Raw genomic sequence first — 23,608 nt, forward strand, 5'->3', positions numbered from 1 at the left:
GGTTCTAAGAAAAAAAAAACAACAATCTGATAAAGTGCAACCCCTTACTGTGCCTAATGGCAAAAGTATATAAGGATAGCCTTATGGCCTATGTGTCACTGAATTTTATGCAAATAGGGTGTTGGGTGATCATGCTTCATGGAGTGGAAATGACCAGTTACAGTGATGATTAACTTGCACAGTTGCCTTTTTAAATAACCCAAGAAACAAAGATCTGTTTGAACCAATTCAATGACTTGAACAGATCATTTGATTTATAAGGAGCCTAATGTCACCCATGTTGTTTGACTTGCCCTCTTTTTCTCTTTCATTTTGCTTCTCTCTGCCTCTACCTCTTTCTGACTAGGCTATTGTTTCCTCCCGCTGTCAGCTACAGATAAAAATCTAAATTAAAAAAAACATTGATACTGTCATCCTGAGCTGTCAAAGTCATTTCTGACAGCAGGATAAGTGTCATTCTCTTTTTCCTGCGGGACGGCTGCGGTTACCCTTGCCAATTGGAATGCTTCTCTTCTGTCAGTGTTTCTCTTCTTCTCGGACGCGGACCAGATCCAGTGTCAACCAAACAAATTAGTTTCCATTGCCATGGGACTAACATAAACTCTGAGTCAACTGAAATACTAACCAACCCAGGTCACACTCGCCATTGACTTCACATTAGAGTAACGCCGCAGATTAAAAACTTTTTTTTAATCTTGGGAAATGGAGACACTTTAAAATCGTCTAAATCCCAGCTAATTTCAGCCTCCTCATCATTCCACTGACCGTTCTAAATGCAGCCATATGGTTGATATTAGGCCTAATCCTTTGCAGCCAAATCTTGCTGAAGAAGGGAAGGGGAAGTGGCATTGCCCGTTGCCCTTTATAAATCTCCCGCATTCAGTGGGAGTTTCACCCCCATCCCCCGGCCTTTTCAGCTAGAAAAATAAAAAATAAAAAAGTTAGATTCATGGTGGTGACTCTCTGAGCTGTAAGAATGTTCGATGCAGTGGTGGAATGTAATGGGAATAAAGAAAGTTGTGACCCTTTGTCCTCTTCCTCCCTCACAGCCATTCATCCACCCCCTTCTTTTATTTTTAATTTCTCCCTTTTTATTGCCGGGGAGCTAAGTCTTTTAAGTGGACCTCTGGAACAGAGGCCTGCGATGAATGAAGGGACAGCTGTGTGAGAGAAGTGGACATTTGGAATATTCATCATTCCAGCGGTTCACGGTTATGTGAGCTGCTCCCTGCTGCTGCATTACACCACGGCCATCTTTATTGTATTTTCGTCCAACAGATGAGGAGATTCTATACTTGTAGTTAATTAAGAAATGCAGTATGGGGAAATATTGTTGTTGCCCTAAATATTTATTCATGTTATAAGTTATTATAACATTCAGTACAGTAAGTGACATGTTAAACTTACTCACACTCAAATTTGACTTGGGTAAAATGTTCTGGCTGACTGACAGAGGAATCCTCAGGTTTGTAATAGCACATCGTATATATATTTTAACTATGTTGTGTATGTGTGTTTCTCTTCGTAGGCCCTCAGGACTTCTCGGTGGTTAGCACGGAGGAGGTAGTACCCACTGTTCAAGAGACATCCATCAAGAGGCTGGTGGTGGGACCTCTGGACGTCAGACTGCACAGCAGCGCTGTCCACCGCATCCTCAAGATGGTCACCTGTGCCATGGACCACGAGTACGAACCCTACTGCAAACCACAGCAAGGTAAGGCATCTCATGCCATCTGTGTCACTGGGCTGACTTTAACAGCTAATAGTCAGCTAACAACTGATAGTTCACTGCACTGCCTATATTCACCTAACTTTACACTCATTTCAACACACTTCTCTCTTCTACTCTATTCTGTCCTACTCTGCCAGTGATCAAAAACTGCACCAGTTTACTTTTTACAGTATCCTATCCTCATCACATTGTTATTTCCTTGCACAACCCATCTTTCAACACACAGCTGTACATGAAAGAAGTGACCTTTTGGACCACATGAGGGAGGATAAGCCAAACACCTTTGTTAGTGATCGTCCCTGCACAGCTATTGATGAGCTCATCCCTGGGATGTTGTGAAAGAACATGGAATGTGTGTCTGTGTGTAATATCTGTAGCAATAACTCTCATTTTTGCGAAACGATAACATCCGTAGGTTTCGGTTGTTTCAGCATCTGCGATAGATAATAGATGATGGGGTAATTACTATAGAGCGTTTGACTAAAGCCGGGTAGGTCAGTGTGTTCCTTCCTGTTTCTATATGTGTCTGTGGGGGTCAGGGTCAGTATAGTTATACCTCCAGGGGGTATTGAGAAATTGAGAGTAGATAAAAGAGGAAACATTTTTCACCAAGGTAGCTATTACAGATGGAGTGATAAAATAACACATGCCTTACGTATTTTCCTAAATCAAGTTCTCCTCTCTACCCTCCTCTCCTCTCCTCTCCTTTAAGATAATTTAGGTACATTATTATGGAATTTAGCTCTCCAGATGTTTACTGTTGAAACAGATACACAAACTTGATACAAAAGCAATTTTATTTATTTATAAAGTATTTGTCTTTAAGTTTGGCTAAATGGTATGTAGTTACACAAAAATGAAAACTGTCTTTTATTGTTATACTATGCCTTTACTTCTGAATCAGAAACATGTGAGTTAGATAGATGTGATAATTCTAAGAAATTGTAAACAAATACATGTTCTTGATTTGAAAACAATATGTTTAATAGAAATTGTGGTAGCTTCCTTGGCAAAGTGTGCATCAACTGAGTTTAACTCTACAGTGTAAAGGACCAATGGTCTTAGTTCTGACTATCTTTGGGATGGTCCAGGTTTTGTCTGGTCTGCAAATGATTTCGATGACAGCTGCTCTATACTCCAGCCTTGGCTTCATGGGGTCAGTGTTTGTGTGCTTGCCAGCAGGAGAGAAGTAGAGGTCAGGAGGTCAAAGACATGACTATCTTTCTACTCATCCTGTCCTCTTCCTTTCCGCTCCTACTCATACACTCCTTGCCAAGAGCCCAGGAAGAATCACTTTCCTCCCCAAAACTAGCTGAAAATGGAAGCCAAATTGGCTGGTGTCTGTGTATTTTATAAGATCTCGTCCTATTTAGAGATTCCAACTTGCAAATTACTTACAGGTTGTTCATTTGTGTGCGTTTTTATATATACTGCCTAAGAACAATGGAAGGAACAAAGACTTTTAGAGTTGGATCTGTTAAGTGGAACAGGAAAATACAGGGCGTGACACTAATAGTTTGTGTGTGCCAGCGTGTGTACGTTGGCATGGACACTTGTTCTTTCTTTATCATATTTTCGCCTTTTCTGTGTTTTAAATAGAAAGTGATTTAGTGTTCCTTATCGTGCCTCTGTGCACCATATGAGCTGCATGTTTTTTGTAATTTAAATGTTGACTGAGGCTTTTGACTTGAGCCCTGGCACATGATTAGATTGGATGTGGCAGTGCCAGATGAACTTGATGCGGACTACGGCGGTAGGCCAAAGAGCAAAACAGCTCTGGGATCAGGTTTGGAGCCCACCTTGGAGCTGGGAATGTAGCCCAACAGAACCTTTACTGAACTGAAACAAGCCCATGTCCTGGGACCAGAGCCAAGGCCGTTCAGTAACAAAGGGCTCAGGTTTTGGTCTACCTCAGGTCCTGGACACGGTTTAGTGGTTCAGTGCTCTGGTCACTCCTTACTTTGGTGAGTGCTGACCTTGCTAGCCTCTACTCCGTGTTGACTTGGTTCACTTCATTTTCTGCCTTTCCGGATGTTTCTGGTTATTGATTGAATGAGCGGTTTTATGAGATAGTTCACAAACAAAGCTACTGGGAAACAGCCACTGTAATGAATATCACTTGGACATGCCAGTACTTTTATAGTGATGTTTATTTTATTTAGTGTATGAGGTGGTGGTTTTTGTTGGAAAAGACTTTTTTATTGTTTTAATGCTGCAGGCCTAGAGGAGAGTCGCCCACTCAGAGAAATTAGTGTGCTTTACAGCTAACCTCTTTCTCTGTAAAACAATCTTTAGTCCTCAAATCCAAATGTCTTTTGCCTTTCCCACTCCATCACTTTATTTCAAATAGTGCACCGCTGCTTACATACTTGTGGTTAGATTCACTTGTGTAAAACAAAGCAAAATCAGTTGTTTTTGTTATAATATGTTTAATCTTACATTTCACCCTCTCCCTTTACTGCGCCTCTGCAATATGTTCTGGCATTTGTTCCAAAGCTAACATGTTTCTTTCTGTTGTGTCACTGTCTCTGTAGAAGTGGTTGAGGAGAGCCATGGTCCGGCTACTCCAGAAGACATATCAAGCTTAGAGGAATTCATCCCAACCAGACTCACGTGTCTCACTCTGCTCCAAGTCTCAGTCACCGTCTCCATGGCGGAGTTCAACCTCCTTCACACTCTAATGCCTGTCATCATGGGATGCAAGGTCTACAAACATCCTTCTGTCTTTGTCCTTGTCTTCCTTGAGAACCTGTTTTTGAAGGGTCATTGATATGGCATGGGTGATCACATTAAGTAAAATTAAGGTGTGAAAGTCTAGTAGACAAAGCTGAATGGAGAAAGAATGATGCGCACACTAGATGATAAGACCCTTCTGTCCACTTTTCTAAAAGTCTGTAAATGCAATGCATACCCACTGTACAGCAAACAAGTGTTCAAGGGTTGGTTTAATGCAGGGTGAACAGGCTGTGGCTGCATGTCACTGCAACTACTGACATGGAAGCTTCTATACACTATCTATCTACACAACCTGGGCAGGCAGCAAGTGGATAGCTAGCTTGGATTTTGACAAACATTGATTGCTATGGTGCTTATGGAGGAGAACGAATTCTATAAGGTTCTCACTGCACCTTCAAACAGGTAAATATCTTAAAAAGGTTTAAATGTCTTATAAGTCTCATAAATATCTCAAAAAGGAGAAATAGAATCTGCATTCTTGTAGAGGGGGAAAATCACATTTCATTGTATTCTATCTTTTTGACTACACAGTACGTCCATAGCAAAAGGAAACAACTCAAACATCTAATCAAATCATTACACACATCATTATAAAAATCACACCGAATTTATGTCACAAATTTAGATTTATTTCAAATTTAAGAACTCAGAGAGAGTCGGGCTAGAGATGTACGAGGGAGACTGATGTGGACATTTTGAATTTAGACTGTAACAAGAGCAATATGCGTGACATGCCTTCTCACTTTGTAATCCCTTTCCCCCTTTTATATCTTCAATCTCCCAGACTGCACCCGGACCGGTCAACATGCCAGTGTTTCAGCCGGTGCGCCCTCTCCCTTCTGTGCAGTTCCAGGTGGAAAGGGTGAATGTTGAACACTCGGTGCCGATGTATGCTCCAGAGCTGGTCAGCACTGTCAGCAGTCTCAGCCAGCCTTCCGATAACCTGCTACACCACTGCTATGCACACCTCTACCTCAAGGTGAGCACGACAGTCTCAAAGCCACTCAAATCCCAGCTGTGCTTTCTGTAGATAGCTGGAGACAGACATAAAATCAAAAGAGAGAGTTGTTTCTGTGTTTCAGCTGTATCTTACATCTGCACCTGACCAAAAAGGTTCTTTCAGATCTGCTGAACTACTAAATGCCAATTGCCACCAAAATAAACCAATCAGAAGATAAGGCAATCTAGACTGCAGTTTAAACCTGCACATCAGTTAAGAAACTATACCAGGTATTTGATAATGTACAGTGCAAAACCTATGGTAGAGTGGATGCAAAACCATACGCTACTCAGATGGAAAACTAACTTTACTCCAATACCCCTTTTTCCCTCTCCTATGCAAAAAAAAAAAGTATTTTTTTTTTTGCGCTTTGAGCACCTCAAGCCGGGTGCCATCTAGTTCCATTATATTTGAGAGAAGGCAGACATATCTATGGCCGAGCTCTTCACAACTCGGCAGCTCACACCAAAACAATCTAGATGGATAAACAGCACTACAGGTAAAAGTAAAAATGTTTATTTTCGATGAACTGAACTATCCCCTTAACTCCACTTCAAATAACCCTAATGACCCTTTTAATGACCCTGATGACCCCTTTTCGACTGGTCATAAAAATCTCCGCGCAGGGCTTCCTGATGAGCACCAGTCCAACTCTGGTCAACTTCATGGTTTTCACCCACCAAATTGATTGGGATGCTACAGGCTTTGCATTGTGCAGCTGTGACATTCCCATGTGCCTGTGCTGATTGTATACTTTTGAATGGCAGTTTCAAGCTCAAAAGATAAAGTTCATTGGTAATTATAGTTACAGTTGCCAACAACATCAAATTAGGGCCTAAGACAAAATCTTTTGGTTCCTCAGAGAACAAGTTTAAAATTACTCGGCCAGACTCTTGGTCATCCATACTTTCATCAGATTGCCTCTGATAAGGCCAATTTTATAGGCACTTATTTAGTATGTAGTTTGTGCTGTTAGAAAATCATGGCCGATCTTAAGGGGAATGTGGGAACAATCATGAGACAGCTCAGGAAATTCTGAACAATCAGCTGTGACAATAGCTATTTATACTACTCATACCATTTATTTAACATTTAAACCTTGAAAAGCTCTACCATAATGTATATACTGTATCTCCACCCATAGTGTATGTGTTCATAGCAAGGCATTTATAAATGATCATTTATTTTCCTCTGAATGTGTCTTAGCATTTTGTATACGTAGCTGTCACATGGATTGTTTGCCTGCACACCACTTGATCAGTTATTCATTTAAATACAGGTGAAAGTAAAGCCAATATCTGATGGCTACACTTTCTACAGTAAAGTATATTTTCGTCTCCCTTTTCAAATTGACCAATAAATAAACTAGAAATAGGTTTTAACCTCTATATTTATAGTTTACTGGAAGGCTGGGATGTCCCATGAAGTACATATAGAACTATGTGGGCTTTACCAACTTCAGCTAATCCACCTTTTAGGAAGCCTGGATAACAGATCTAAGTAAGTAATCTGGGGTGGCCCAGTCAGGCCTGGTATGGCCTGGTTTTTTTTGAGGCAGGATGTTTGCTGGACATCATGCTGGTAGTCCTTATCACAGGGTCACTGCAGGGTTAACAGTCAGCTGGTCAGTGGCCAAGGATCATTCTGACCAATCAGCCAATCAGCATTTGTATCTGCCAAGGTACTAAATCTACCTCTGGATTTTGGCAGTGGGATCATGACAGGGTGGAGGTCATTCTGGCTGCAATTCACCCACTTCAGGAAGTGATTTGAAACGGGTATAAACTAAGGCTTATCTTAATCTGTGTTTTATTGACGCTGGCTGTCAAAGCTAAGGTGTCTGTCTTGAGGGTAGCGGTTAGCCATTGTCTCACTTCCATGGTTGTAGACAAGAACTCAAAGTGAGCCTGTTTGCTCAACAAGGCGGCAGCAGAATTAAATAGCCCGATCATAATTGAAAACTTGGGCTATTGAAATAACTAGTTGCTTCGGGCTGCTGAAAGGAGAGCAGAATGTGAAGTCTAGTCTCTCAGAGGAAGCTGCAGTGAATCAGTCTGTGGCTATATGGCCCCAAGCTTGCATTTCAAAGTGGGATTTTTATTATGTCTACATCTGTATCTGGCAATCACACAGTTCAACTTGATATACGGCTCTGGTGTGTAATATGATTGTAAAATGAATTATCATTTCAGTTTTGTCCAAAGTTTTGTCTGTCTGCTCCAGGCCATCTGCACAGGAAAGCAGTTTGGTAGGCCTTCACATCCTTCACATCCTTCACATCCTTCACAGGAATTGAATGAATCCTGCTCCGTGCATATACAGTAGCTGCATGTGGGACAGCTGGGCCCAGCCATCATCCACTACCTCCAATATTAAACAGGACTTTATCCACCATGTTCACTATATGTAAACATTAGGGGTTCAGTACATTATGAGTCTGGCAATGTGGCTACCAGGAGCTTAGATAATGAGAATATGAATATGAGACACCTTGTCATTATAAGACACCACATTAATGAGCCTAAAAATCTATTCCGGGAAAAATACAGGATCTGGACCTGACAAGTGTGTTGTGACTGTTCTAACTCTTACAGTAATGAACAGAACTAGTCAGCAGTGATTTTTGTTGCCGCCTTTTCTGTAATATCTCATTGTTACTGTATATATGTACACTTATTTATAAGAAACGTATTAGTTATTCTGAAAACTTCAGTTCAGTCTGTGCATGTTTGTTGGAACTGCACAAACTACCTGCAAACCTTTTAGCTACATATGCAATGTGTGTAATGACTGAGTAATGTGTGTCCTCCTCATTAAATCACAATGTAGTGGTTACGTCACCTCGAGATTATGAGATGACAGAACAACAACGCTGGCTGTTTATTTTTCAGAAGCTATGTGAATGAGAGCTGTCATGTTTTTTTCCCTGTGGATCCAGTAAATGCTCTACACATTGCTGAATGTCTGCCTTTTTTCCTCCCCTGTCTTCCCCTCTCACACTCTCTCTGTGTCTTTCTTTCCAGGTGTTTGGGTTCCAGGCAGGCTTGACATGCCAGGACAGTACAGGGGCTTTCCTTCCTCTCATCCCCATCATCCCTTCCTTCAGCACTGCACTCTATGGGAAGCTGATCCAGTTGTCTGCATACTGGTGAGTTTGTAGCACTTTGGCAGGTAGAGTTCACCTCTGTGAACTTTTACTACTTATTAACTATACACACCTATTTTCTTCCCTCTTTAAATCTGAGCAGATCCCCCTTTAATATTTACCCCTTTGAAACGATTGGGTTTGAAGTGATGCCCACTGAAGGGAAGCCTAGTCCATTTCATTTCACACGTCATTATCAATTTTGTTTATGCTTGCTTCATTTTTGATTGACTCTTGAAATGCTGTTTTAATCCCAACACAAAGTACTCCGTTTCTATAAGACTACTCTGCATGCTCTTTATGCTGATCACCCAAGTGATATTGTTTGATTGCATGTATGCAGCACAGTTTAATAAGGCTGCTGACACAACAGAGGACACAATTTTGATGTTTCAGAGGAAATGGTTTTCAGGGCGTTTGGTTCAAGTAAAAGCATCCCATCAAACATGTTTGAGCTCCGGAGGCGCCCTGAGAAGGCCTCCAAAAATGATTTCACTGTGCAGTATGATTATCGAGTTACATATAAGTGTGGTGTGCAGATAATCACTATATATTACTGGGCCTATTTTGATAGATGCGGGTGTGGTGTACACTGTAACATATTGATTGAAGTAATTTGCTCGCAGCACAAGGTGATTACGGTCAACACGTTCCTTGAAGGATATACAGTGTACATGTCATTGTGTGATGGCATTATAGGTAACAATCACCCATGAATTTAACCCAGTAAAGATGCATACCAAAGTGAGGGAGGAAAACATACATCATACATTTTTTTTTCAGATTTTAGAAAGGTTTGAGTGTGTACCTCCTGTGTATATGTGGGTTTGGAGCTGTCTGTATACTCTGTGTGTGTGGTGTCAGGCCCATGTATTGCACTTTATGAAGAGGATTGCAGCGTTTTGCCGGCAGTGCATCAGAGGGTATTTAAAGTGATGGATGAGCCACTTCTTCAGCGGTGAGTGGGGAAAACAGAAAAACAGAGTCATCGAGTAACAACTGCAACAATTTCTCAGATGGTTTGAAACACAAGGAGAGGAAAATAAGACAACGCTGTCTAAGGAGATGAAAAAACATGTTGCCATATCCCCGTCCTCGTACCAGACAGAGGATGACTCATTGGGGATGTCCCCTGGAGAGGTGAAGAGAGGTTAGGAGTTGAGGAGAGGACAAGGAGGAAAAGGAGAGGAATAAGGCTCAGGGTTTGGAGGTGAAGCAGTTGGACAAGTGGAGGAGTCTTCAATTGTTCAAGCTATCAAAATACAAAGAGAATGGAGAAATGGAAAGGGAAAGGAACTACACAGAGGAGAAGAGAGGATGATGGGAAAAAGTGTAAATGGACAGTTTGGTGGGACTGCAGGGAATCTCATCCCTGTCTCATCCCTCGACAAAAGCATGGGAAGATGGATAAATGGGGAGGATGGATGAAGGAGAGGAAGGGGAAAAGAAGTGTACAGTATGGATCTCTGTGTGTATTGTTTAACATCATGGGGCTTAGCTTTACTTTTATTATTGAAAATGTGATAATGAACTTTGTTTTTTAAATTGAAACTTGTGTCTCCTTGCACTTTTTTTGTTGTTGTCATGTATGTAAATGTATTTATTAAATGGCCTTGTCGGAGTCATTTGTTGTTTAAGTGTGGCACTGTAAAGAACAAATGAGTAGCTTATGTCCTGTCCTCCATCTGCCCTCAGCACACTGAAACAAGTCTCTAGCACGTCGGGTTGATGGAGCAACAAATGAACGCATCTGTCCGTCTTTGAAATACAGAGATGTGTTGGAAAGATAATTCTCTCCATCATTCACTCCATCTCTGTGTGTTCAGTAATCATCATCTGGAAAACCCTCGATGCAAGCACACACACACACACACACACACACACACACACCCTGTGCCCTCTCTCTCACACCTTGCAGTCAAAGTGCCTGTTAAAGCAGGAAACCTGCGCGAGAGCACTAGCTTGGGAAACGATTTCCCCCCATTAGTTTAGATTTAAACATGTCAAAGAGCTGCAGATGGTTTTGACTTTTCCTGACTTCTTCTCCAGGCAAACATTGTATCTACTGTACGGTGGTTAGCTGGCCACATACGGAACCACAAGGCCTTCATTCATTGTGGTGTGTGAGTGTGTCTGTGGACAGAACCTGACTCCCTGTGCTCTCTGCTCCCAATAAGAGACGTCTAGCTGCTTGTTTGATCTCCAGCCTCCCCCTTTTCGGCCCTGCCTACCTCAAATAGTGGATTCAGATGTCAAACGGATGTTATTTTTCTTTCTGACAATCACTAGATGTTTCTCATCTCCAGAGAACCCTCCAGATCAATGCCCTCCCGTGGCTTTTCTTTCAGCCTGGACCAGCTCTCAGAAATAACATTGACAACCTCTCACAGAGTCTCCTTGACACGTTAAGAAAGTGCTTTGTTATTCTTCGTTGAAAGCAAGCCTTTGATGGAATACAGTGTATACATGTCTAGTAACAGTATGCACCTGGAGTCCTTATCTCGGTGTGATTTGAATAGATGTTAGACCACGTGATGGCATTGCGATCATACCTCAAAATAGGTGAACACGTAATACCCAAGATAATTCTGCTGCCCTTACCTCCTCACCCCCAATTTGAATTTAGCTTGATGTTTCCGACACTTGGACAGGTTAGAAGCACTTCTCGCATATTCTAACAGTTGCCTGTTTGTTTCGCTGTCGGTGTCTTTCCCTGTAGATCATGATGATAATGGGACTGGGTGTATTGTGCAGGGTTGTGAGTTCTCAGCCTGCCATTTCAGGCTTAAAGTGACTCATATTTGACCCTTTCTGTCGAAGCGGGAAGAATGGCTTCCTGACCTGTGTGTCGCTACAGTCAAAATCTAATTAACACAACCTGACAGTTTGCTCCCAGAAGAATGATGATGAGCAGGTTTGACAGAGACGTAGAGACAGTGGTTAGAAGAGAGAGATAGAGGGTTGAGGCTGAGTGACAACCAGCAAGGGTAATAAGTGAATAGTAATGCATTGATTTGTTTCCTATATGCACTGATGGCCCCTCGCCGAGGTCAGCTGCCACAGTTTTGCTTTGTTGTCTCTGTTTGTGGAGGTGGGTGAATAAATAAAGGAATGGCTCTGGATGAACAGTGAATTGAAAGGCTGAGAGCACATCTTAATTTCAGTTGATTTTATTCTTAGTGTGTTCCCATGTAGACACAAATGTATTAATAAGTCAGACAGACAGTTTCCTAAAGGTGAAAGCTGAGCCCAAGAGTGACACTCTGGGTCATTGGAGAAGCCAAAAAGATGCAATCCACCAGGTGGTAGCATTTAATTTGACTGTATTGATGTTTGTTTTGGGACTGCTCACTCCAACAACCCCCCTTTTCCAAGATGCTCTGTTCACCGAGCAGACACGGAACAGAGCTGTACAAGCTTTTGAAGTTTTGCAAATATGAAAGAAAGTGGGAAGCATGAGACCTAAGTGAAGGTGCAGGACAGATACATAGAGACAGCGAGAGAGTGGTCTGAGAAAAAGGCCTCTCTCCAGTTTCTTTGTCAACCTTCGGTAGTTTTGTTATGCAGATTCTTGGATCAGCTTTTCCATTACCAATATAACATGTAGCTTTATATTTGTCTCTCTCTGGACTCCATTAAAAGTAAATGGTGACTGACAGGAGAGAAGGGTAGCTTGGAGTAGGGAAGTACAGAAGGTGATGTCATATGCACACATTTTGCATCCCGCTCTCTCTCTTACTCTCACACACAAACATGTTTGTCATTGTGCAGCCAGCTCATGCTTAAGAAAGCGTATATGACTGCCAGGTGATCATGGGGGATTTGGAGAGGCGCTTGGGCGTCTGTGACGACCCAGCACCTCTCCTGATGAGTTGGCCCACTGTGCATACTGTGGCTCATGTTTCCTTCAGTCTCACCACAAAGGCTCTGGCTTCTCACAGTGGGCAGCGAGGGGCTTTCACTGGGGAAAGTACACTGCCTTGACATCTTCTCACTGCCAGCCTTGGCTTTTACTGGGCATTTGGTTGCGTGTGTGAGATCTTGGATGTGTCCAATTAGACTGAAATGTCTTTGTTTCCTCAGTTTTTAAGCCAAATTAAATTTTAGGAAAGGGTAATTGCTCCAGAGCAATTGCAGACTCTGACCGTGTGGTTCCCTATATTGCAATTTTTGATGGAATGAAAAGCTCACCCAACAGGAGAGCAGTTAAACCAAAATATTGGCAGTCCTCTAACAACAATCTCTTCTTTTTATTCTGTTGAAAGTGGGCAATATCCAGGTTGGAGTAGCCTAGGGTCGCTTGTGCTACCTTCTCTAAAATACCCTTGCAAGGGCACCTCACACCATTATGTGGAGATGTGGGAATAAACCTTAGAGGCTGGAAACTGCACAACCAACTGGAATGTGTCATTTAGTTGTTCTAAGTATAATAAAGTTGATTCTCTAGACTGGCACCCTGTGACATTGTGTCCAGACATCACTATGGCTAATATATAACTGAAAATGAGTGTTAGCTGTTGTTAAACAGTAAGCTTAGGTCCACTTGATCACTGTCACAAGAGCTTAGGTTGGGGTGTGGAGGTGGATTCTTACAGAAGGCGGGATTTTTTTTTTCTCTTCTGCGTGCAGTCAAAAGGCTTCCTTCTATTTTACATATTTTACAGGATAAGTGAAAGCTTTGACTGCTGGTAGAGGAGAAGCTATTAGGTTTCTTCCTCTGGGCACCATGAATATCTGTACCAAATTTGATAGTAATCCGTCAAATAGTTGTCTGAAAATCTTCATACCTGGCAACACCTGTTGCAGTTTTACCTGCACCACACAGACTTGTGGATAAAAGTAGAATTGTTAATGACTGAATAGAACTCTTTAACAGGTTCTGGGAAGTAAAAATAGGTACTACACTATTTTTGTAAATAGTAAATAGGTCACATTTCATAATTGCTTAATATTGTATTTTGTGCTCTTTTAGTCACTGTTATTGCCGTATACAACAAACAGCCTACTTGTTCTTTCTTCTACGCAAATTAGATCAGATGGTATCAGTTATATTGTCTCTGAAGTTATTTGTGAAAACTTCCCGTCAGCAAAGAAAAACAGCTTTAGCTATAATCTGATGTTAAACATAAATTGCATGAATATATCATGAAGACAATCTTGTTGTATTTCAGTGTAACCATGCGAAATGATTATTTTTTAAATGAAAAACCCATTGCAGGGGAGTAAGGATAGTAAACAAAGATTGCTGTTGAAAAATATTGAAGTCAGAGTCTCCCCTCTTCGTATACGCTACCATGTACTAACCGAGCAGTCATTTGGTCAGCAAAAAGCCCAAATCCTCTCAAATGAACTTAAACTCCCAGTGAATTAAAGTGCAGCTGAGAGGCATCAGGCTGTACTTATCCCTAATGAAAGGCAATGTATGGGGCCGCCAACTTCACAGGGACTCTACAGAGAGTCTCACTTGGTCTGGCTGTTAAACCTGTTATCCCAGATAAAATCGTTGCCTGCAGAAAAAAAAAAGGGGGGGAGGTGGCAGTAGAGAGGGGATGTTAGAAGTGCCACCTGCATCGATCGCTCCAAAACCTAACCTCACTCTCTCACTCAGACACATGAACACATATGCACGCACACACTTACACTCACACCATATAATATTCCTTATGCAGGGCCACCTGACGGCAGCAGCATATGGAGGCAGGCCAAGGCCGGGGCCCACCAACCAACCGACCAACAAACCAGCGGCAGCCCAGTGTGGCTCGTCGCATCGCAGGTCGTAATTCAGCCCCATGCCAGCTTTTATGTGGCGTTTTTAGCAGCCCCTGTTTCTCGCTCAGCTATTTCTGAGGGGATAATTTCTTGAAGCATGTGGCACTACAGGTGCATGTTATATAGCCACAAAAAGCTGACTTGCCTTGTGAATGTTTCTGAATGGAAAAGAATGTTGGCGCTCCCTTGATATCTAATTATTGATCTAACTCTATTACGTTGTCAATGGGTAGTTCAGTTTTTAGCACTACCTGTCGGATTTTTTTTTTTATGTGAAGTTGAGAAGTCCATTACTGTGTCTGGACCAGTAGTCTAGACTCTAGATTAGCTCATGTTGTGATTTATGAAGGCTGCTTGAGGCATCTGAGGCATGAGGCTTCTGGTGTGATTGTAATGCCTCATTACTCCTGTTCATAGTTAGTCATAGCAAGCTGCTCCTGGTCTGTGTCTACAAGCACAGCCAAGAGCAGGAGGACAAATGCTTTCTGTGTCCTTCAATGGTGAGCCATAGAGATCCAAGTCAAATTTAGCAAATGTACATGAACAGCATTCACTGGTGAGAACATAGACTGTGGCTGTTACATTTGTCCACTAGCCATTTTGGCAGGCAATATCTAACAAGTGGAATTGGAATAATCATTTTGGCCGATGAAAACTGATTTGGGAGTGGCTGTTGGATGGAAAAGTCCATTTCTGTACTCTGAGTATACATTTATATGACTTATGACAGAGATCTTGTGAATGATGTCACACACACACACACACACACACACAGCTTCTGCGTCAACCGCTGTGCGCCTCAACCAAACTTTGTTTAGTGTTGATTTTATAATGAAGTAATCACTTGTATTACTCCTCAAGGCCTTAACTGATAGTTCTGCGTTGGCAGGGTTAAAGTTACTGAGAGCCGTTATGGTGAAGGATAATTGAATGACCTTAAATCAGCGTGTGGTTGCTGTGGTCATGCTCAGCTTTGAGTTGTGGTTCGGAGGCCATAAGAGCAGCAGGGAATTCATTTAGTTGAACAAGGCTGTACATGAACTAGGCCCTACCCTGTTCTTGGAGAAACATGGGAATGTTTTCAGAAAGAAAAAGCTTTCACATGATGATGCTGAAGGGATGAAGGCACACACTGCAACAAGTAGGCTTTATGTATTAACAGGTGTGTATTAAAAGCCTGGAATGGCATATGATGTAATATTGTTCCACTTTTCACTGCGAAGCACAGGAGTGCAAAGGATTGTGAGCTGCAAGGTAAAACATCATATTCCGTGTGGCACAGTCTATAAAGTATTTTGGCCAACTTTGTGGTAAGGGTTTTTTTTTCTCCTCTGCATCTGGTGTCAGACAGTTTTATTTGGTTTTATGGCTGACAGAGATCAATGGACGTATTGAGGAGCCTTGTGTTGAGGAAATGGCATCAGCGAATTCGAGGCTCGTGCTCTCACTGATTGACGTCTCAGTTCTGATGGAAGCTTCCATGCCTCTCCTTCAGCATTCGAATGCGCAGTGCTACAGAAACCGTAGTCACTCCTCTGGAGAAGCTGTTTACTTGCCCTTATGATTACAAGTGTCATTTGGTAGCTTAAATCAACATGGGTTTTAACTCAGCCCTGAAGTGTATATTATAGGCTGTAATGTTCTCAAGAGGCAATATTCTTGCAATCCAAGAATATCTATTGAATTTTAACTATACCATGAGATGTATGCGGATTGACTGGCCAGAGCCAAGATGGTGAATTCAGGAGCAGCTGTAGATGTTTTCAGTAGAGTGAAAGACTCCATTAAAGCCTGAATTAGTCATCTGAGGAACTGAAGCTTGAGGGAGGGAAAACAGTGGGAAATAGGGAAGGGTAGATGGATTATCAGCTCTGAGTGGATTATCATCTACTGTGGTGTGCATTCCACTGTCCTCTCCTCCCCACCAGGCCTCAGTACTGCTCCATCGCTTCCCAGAAACAAGCCCATCCAATTTTCACGGCTAAAGGACAAATCTACAGTTGGTAATGAGGTACAGGAAACATTGGTGTCACTGCGATTAAAAAAAAGAGGCTAAGCTTTATTTAACAAGGCAACTTATGGTGAAAAAACTGCCTGGAGTCTGTATTCTTAGTTTCGGTGACCATCTGGGTGAAGGTCAAAGGCCTTGAGAGAATATTACTGAGGACAACCAATTTGGAAAAATAAAGGACAGCCGGCTCTTCCATTGACTGCTGCTTCGGCAGCAAAATCTGAAAATATAAATGTGGTATTAGGTCTGTCGTCTCTGGGCAGAGGTCTCCTATCTCTGTGTGTCCTTATAAGGAACCGCATGTCCTCCACAGCTGGACATGTTGGACAGAGGCTACCGAGGCTACACGCACACACAGACACACCATTATACACACGCACACACACATATACAGGCCTCTTGATGCGTTTTCCTTTAACGCCTGATGAACCACGTCATTGCCATTTTCTCGCCTTGCGGTCTGCAGCTGTCTGCACAACTTGATTAAAACATTTCTTTTAGTAATCCCTGTGTAATGAAGCCCTCTCCTGAGAATGAATCTCAGAGTATGTGTGTGTGTGTGTGTGTGTGTGTGTGTGTGTGTTGGGTCAGGGGTGCTCCAGATGGGAGGAAGGGGAGGGTCGTGTGTATGTGTGAGAGAAGGAGAGTGGAGTGTTTCTTTCTATGAAGAGTTTGGGCTGTTCAGGACCGATGATTGAGAAATGCACACATGGAACACCTTTGACCCTGGGGAACCACAAAACTCGGAGCTGGCCACAAATACAGTCCCCCCCCCCAACTCATACCCAGATCCAGCTCGGAGACTCTAAAGACTTTGGTTAGGTTAGAGAATGGATGTCATCACAGATTGTGGTTGAGAGATAAAATACAATTTTAATCACTTAATTGTATCAGCAGAATCAGAGTGAAAAATCTAGATTTACATACACAGGATACAATGGAAAGCAAATATAACACAATACCTGTAGGAATGTGATATGAGTCCGATGGTGCGATGTGAGCCTAATTAGAATATATTGCGTCAATGTAAGGTGGCTGCCAGTTATTGTGATGCTTTTACAGAACAAGAAATGCACATTCGTAACTTTGGGTCATGTGTAATCTCCCTGTCTGGAAAAATATAACTGAAACCAAATTTGGAAAATCCTCTGTATTGATCACTTTTCTTCTTTCCCTGCTGAAGTAAAGAGGTTTTCAGCCAAATTCAAAAGTCACCGGAGTTGCTGTGAGTCATGTTGCGGCTGCGGCTGAAAACATATTTTGCTAAATGTTCTATATCAGACGCTCAGCTGCAGCTCCAGTTACATTTCCCATCAAGGCAATGACAAAGACCATGCACTGTCAATGAAACAAATGACTTGAAAGAACATAATGAGGAAACTGCAAAGAAAGACACATCATAAATGTTTTAGAGGTGCCATTGTTTTTGGCTTGCTTCCCTTTTCTGGGTTTTTTTTTCAAATGCCAGCCATTCGACCCGTCTGACATCCAGGTGGTAAGTTTTCTCATCCCCCAAGTTGGCCACTTAGGTGTTATTGTTTAGTGTGAAGTGCTCACATGATTTATAATGTTCATTTGGAGGCTTTGCAAGACACTGTAGTGCGTCTTTTGTAGATAAAAGAGGGGACTTGAGAGCAGCCCATAACTCACTCTGGTTATTTTCAAGAGGGGTCAGTGACCTTGGCTTGGAGAGATGGGGAAATCTGCAAAACTTCAAATCAATCTGCACCACAAAGAAAAAAACAGGTACAAGCTGTCAGTCTCTCCTTCCCTCCGGTTTCAGTCTGATTCCCTCCAGAGAAGCTCCAAATGTTTGGAAACAATAGCAGCGGAGGATTTTGTTAACTGTTTGAGTTGGGGAATGTTTGTATTGGTTAATTAAGGTAGGGTGTGACAGTGAATGATTTGTAGAAACTTCAGATAACTTATCACTGGTCCCAAGACGGTGGCTATCTGTTGTATCTATCAGACAAATATGTCAGCCCATAATGGATTACTCTGCCGTTGCTGTGGGCTCAGATAAGTTTAAGTCAAGAGAAAGTAGCACATTGTGAGGCTCGTCAAAATTGTTGACTTTTTGTTTGTTTTACTGCCGTGAATCTGGTCTACATTATCTTTTTGAGTACTTCCACTAACTTTTAACAGTTTATTGGAGTATCGTGTTCCAGTTCGTGTGGAATTTCCCATTTAGCTCCCATTACAGACACAGTCCACCTGTGTCGGGGGCCGTGTGTTTGTGTGAGTGGGCCTCCCTCGTTCTCTGTGGTCCACTGACGGACCAGACACCTTGCTCCACATCTCCTGCCGACCTCCCAGCCCCCACAGCTGTCCGTGTCACTGTATTTTGGAAAGAGTGAGGGAACCGATTTTTGGTACTGTACAGGATATGAGTAATAACAAAAATGAACATTCTGGAAACTGCGCGCTGGTTCCAAGCTTGTATTCTGGGACACTGTGTAAACCATTAGGACCAGCTGCTCTTGGCGATATTCCTTCAATCACGGAGAGATGCTGATCTTAAAAAAAACAACAAAAAACATGCTGACCGCATTTGGCCCTGCAGCTCAGGCATTATAGTTTGCCTCATGCTTTCTTTCTCAGTAGTGTCCTCTGTCAGAACATCTGCACTAATGCCAACATATCCAGATTTCAACACATTACTGGACATCTACATGTACGCAACACACACACACACACACACACACACACTTGTATACACACACACAGACACATACCCCAACCAGCCGTCTTTAATTAGGCTACATTTATTTTTGTCTGTAAAAGTACAAAGCAACAACCTACCAGTTCTGCTATTCCTGAGTTTGTACTGGAGCTTTTCCAAATGGCTTTTTTAATGAGACTCCCCATGTTAGGTATTATTTTACCTTGAGAATAACATATGACCTGTAAGTTTGCGGTCTCTATCCTTCTCTTGCCTATGCTTGCTGTTTTGCCCCTCATTCTTGTTCGTGTTTTCTACCTGGTTGGATTCTATTTTCCTTGTTCTCTTTTCTCCCCTTCTGCTCAGTTTACAGAACATGCATTCTGTCGCCGTTATAGATGCTCAGCGTAGTTTACATACATGCACGCACGCGTCCACCTACACTCAGCCAACTAAATTAAATTAACTAAATTTCAGACTTTACTATTGGTAGTTTTGTAATTGTTCTGGTTACAGGCTGTTAGAGCCGCAGGCCCTTTGTGAGCTGTGGCTTCACTACTGCTGCTGATCATGCTCTGGCTGACCAACCTGGTTTGTACATATGTATGCACAGGTTTGTATACACTTGTGCTTGTATGACGGCACATGTGTCAAAGTGTGTATGTGCATTTATGTGCTTGTGTGTGGCAGCAATCACAGCCTGTTAGTGTCCCAACTGTATTTGTCTAAATATAGTCGTGACCACAGTCAGACCAGACCAGGACGCTGATTAGCCTCAGAACCGGTGGTTGGTTCTGAATGGATCTCAGTTATTATGATGTGACAAGGGTTTGGTGCAGACATGGGGTTATCCAGAGGCTGTTTAAATGGAAGGTGAGGCTTAGGTAGCAATACCTTATGCTAGTAATGGTGCACTCTATCACTAGATGGCTCTGAGCCATGTTTGGAGCTAAAAAATATTTTGTAAGGGTCCTCCGTTAAGTCTACTCACTTTTACACTTCACTCATTCATTTTAATGACTAAAAATAATTTGCTGTCTCTGCTTTATGTCCACATTTGAGCATGTACACAGAGGAAGCAGTTTAGGCAAAGAGCACCACAGCTGGTACAGTGCTCATGACTCTGACTCACGCCCCCTGCACAACGCCATGCCCTGTTTTGCCTGATTTTGACAGGGACACTGGACAGAAAGACTTTGTGCCAGCCAGTCAGCCAGTTACCTAGCCAAGCAGTCAGCAAGTCCGCCAACTGGCCTGTCCTAGCCACGGTCTAGTTGTTCGTCACTCAGTCACGGCACCAACAGGGGACAGGTCGGGAAATGAGGCCTAATGTTGTTGAAATACACCAGAGGAAAGCATATTTCATTGGCTGAAATTGAAACACCTAATTTTTCATAGCTCCCGACTAATTTTGATTTCCTTTTAACATATTCCTGGTGGCCTCTGAGTTTTAATAAAAAAGTTATTGACTTAAAGGACTACTGTGAGGTCAGAGACAGCCTATTCAATGAGGCACTGAAGTTCAAGCCAAGGACCTGATTTCTTAAATTATGAGTCAGGATCCAAAACGGGTTGTGGGCCCACTTCTGGTGGGTCTCCACATTATAAGAGAAGTATGCTCTAATGAGTTTTGCTCCCCAGGCTACAGACTCTGTTTCTAATATGGATTTTGCACTATAGCAGTAAATTGAATTTTGTTAGTTGCCCCACGCAGATGTGTTTCACGTCCTCAGATGTGTTTTAGTGTAGCCATTTGTTACTGTTGTTCATGCTGCAGGTATTAGTACTGCTATTTTTACCTCTTGGACACTTTTGTTTCCTTCAAGGCCTGTGGTAACAGTGAAAGAGCTGCCTGCCAGAAAGCTGTTTACCATGTTGCAGCAAGAAACACTGAGTGTGCCAGCTACTTAATGAAATCCGACGAGTGTCTGGCTGTCCTCACATCCAGCATTCCCAAAACACCCTAATGAGAGTTTCTGCTTCTCATTTAGCTCCAAGATCCAAGTTGCTGTTCGCAAAGAATTGGGCATAATATAATAAAAACAGGTGCATAATTAAAGTTTTAGACGACCACATGCACATGACAGCTCCCCTGAAACGCTATAAACACTCGAATAAGCCAACAAACTTTCATCCCTTGCCAGTCCTTCCATTGAAGTGGCTTTGCAGGCACATTTGCTCTGCATGTGGGACATTGTTGTTGCTCGGTCCCCTTCACTTTCTTTTGTTCAGCAGCAGTATCTAGCTACGTGTACACGCACACAGGCATGAAAGCATTTGAACACACAAAAACACACATGAAAATCGGTTTGATTGATGTCTCGCTGTATAGCATGCAACAGTAGTGATTTCTAATAGTAGAGAAGCATGACATTGCATGGTTCACCGTGGTGCCAAATGCACCATATGTTGCCAGGGAATTCAAAATTTTTATGTGCGCTGTCAAGGTAAACTCATTGACCCTGTCAGGTTTGGGGTTTCTCTCTCTTACTGCCTTTGTTTTTCCTGTACTCTTACATCTCTCTTTATCAAACTCTCTCTCGCTCTGTGTCTCATAGTAGTCCCCCCTGAGACAGCAGGCGGTTGAGAACTCTGGGCTTCGCCTGTGTGCAGCTAACAGCTCATGTCACCCTGCCGAACCACCCAGGAGCAGAATAAAGGGAAAGATAAAGAGACACATAGAGAAGGAGAGGGAGGGAAGCAGAGGAGTTAAACGATTGCAGAGCTGCTGAGCGGAGGGAGAGACCCCGTGACATATCCCACACTCTGAACTGGGACCAGACCAAAATGGATGTGTGATTAAATGAACTGTGATGCTCGTTCCTGACACGCCGCAGCCATCCCTGGAATTAGTCACGGTTCTATTTTCACCGAAAGTGCCGCACAGAGGGCAGTGCCTCTTTGCTTCCATTACAGTGTTTAGTCAATCGAGCATATGTGCATGCACACACACACACACACACACACACAAACACACAAAAAGTAGATGTGTATCTGTGCAGGGGGCACTGCCAGTCCTCAAAAACCCAACTGAGGAACCTCTTAGAACAGAAGAGAGGAAAACAGGAGTGGAACTGAACAGGCTTGTTTTGCAGTGTTTAGTTCAGGCTCCCTGGGTGTTTTTCCAGTTAACTGAGGTTCCTGGGGATTGCAGTGGGATGGAGGGATGGATGGGAGGGAGAGTGAGATGTGAAGGATGGATATCAGTAGTCGTGGCGATGACAAGTGCTCCATCAGTCTCAGCGCAGCTGTATAATGCCATACCTTGGTTGGTGTGTGTGTTGGGGAATCCCTCTTTCTGCTGTTGCTGATGTCATGGATGGGATCTTAAGAACTGAGGAGCCATGACTTCACAGCCTGGATAGAAAAAGAGCTCAGAGAGAATTCAGGGATTCGAATGGCAGTGTATGTGTGTCAAGTTGTTTGTGTGTGAGGTATCGGAGATGTGTGAGAAGTGCATTTGAATGGGTTTGGATACGAATGAGCGATTGCAGAGTGAATAGGGGAGACAGTGAGGCAAATACTAGAAAGGATGAATTGAAAAACAAATGAAAAAAGTGAGCTGTGTGTGTGCGTATATCAGATGATAAATGAGAGCATGGTCCACTGAGGTTCTGATGGACGGGGGCCTGGAGGACTCCATCCGACTGTGCTGTTACCTCATCCCCCTGAACGCTCAACTCATCAGCTTGTCATACTCACACACACACACTCACACAAACTCTCTCCCTCCACACTTTTGGAGACAGATGAAATGTTAAATGCGTAAAGATTCTTTTCAGGGTCAGGTTTCTGGGCTGTACATCTCTTCACATAAATCATCATCACAGTTTTGACGGAGGGGAGAGAAGGGTCGGTGGCAAAGAGGCAAACTACACCTACCTGCCAAGTTACTAAGGAAAGCTTGGCTTGCACCTGGTACTTCTTCAATTTGCTGTTGGAATGCAGTTCTACCTATTTGGCCACTCGTGCTATCAATGAGCTGTTTTATATTGCGATGTGATATTGATGGATTCATGAACCATTTGTTTCCACCGGTGTCTATTTCATTAATTGTATGTTGGCACTTATGTGCGACTCTCCATTCTTTCATTTATTATTGTCACTATATCCTGACTCTCTCTGCGTCTCTTTTTCCTCCCGTGTACTATCCTTTATCTAACCCTGTCTTTCTTCGTGTTGTGTCCCTCTGTTGCAGGAGCAAAAGGTCTTCAGTCCCCACCACGGAGTGTATTTTTGAGCTTCCACACTTCACTGTACAGGCCACACGGGCCCAGACCCTTATGCTCCAAGCGATCTGTCAAAGCTGGACCCACAGCGTGGTCAACGGAGCCCCATTGACTCTCAGCGAAAGCCTGCTCAATGAGGTGTACAAAGCCCCAGGTATGCTCTACAATAGACTACAATGTTCTTTCACAGCAAGCCCTTCGTACATGCAAATCCAGTTTGATACATTTCTGATACCTGACCATGGTAGTAATCTTAGTCTTTTTCTGCTGATCTCTGAGCAGCTACAGCAGAGCAATTGTGGTGTGAGGGCTGTCTTACAACAA

At 42.8% G+C, this 23,608-nt stretch overlaps 1 protein-coding gene across 1 annotated transcript in view; it reads left to right on the forward strand.

Moving 5' to 3' along the window:
* Positions 1-23,608, forward strand: part of LOC139290685 (intermembrane lipid transfer protein VPS13B-like) — a 307,621-nt gene that overhangs the window by 45,541 nt on the left and 238,472 nt on the right. Inside the window, exons 13-17 of the mRNA XM_070912524.1 lie at positions 1,529-1,714; positions 4,267-4,436; positions 5,253-5,447; positions 8,492-8,616; positions 23,254-23,438. Coding sequence (XP_070768625.1) covers positions 1,529-1,714; positions 4,267-4,436; positions 5,253-5,447; positions 8,492-8,616; positions 23,254-23,438 — 861 coding nt within the window. The remainder of the gene's footprint in view (positions 1-1,528; positions 1,715-4,266; positions 4,437-5,252; positions 5,448-8,491; positions 8,617-23,253; positions 23,439-23,608) is intronic.

The sequence above is a fragment of the Enoplosus armatus genome, chromosome 9 (assembly GCF_043641665.1).
Source record: "Enoplosus armatus isolate fEnoArm2 chromosome 9, fEnoArm2.hap1, whole genome shotgun sequence".
Taxonomy (NCBI): Eukaryota; Metazoa; Chordata; class Actinopteri; order Centrarchiformes; family Enoplosidae; genus Enoplosus; species Enoplosus armatus.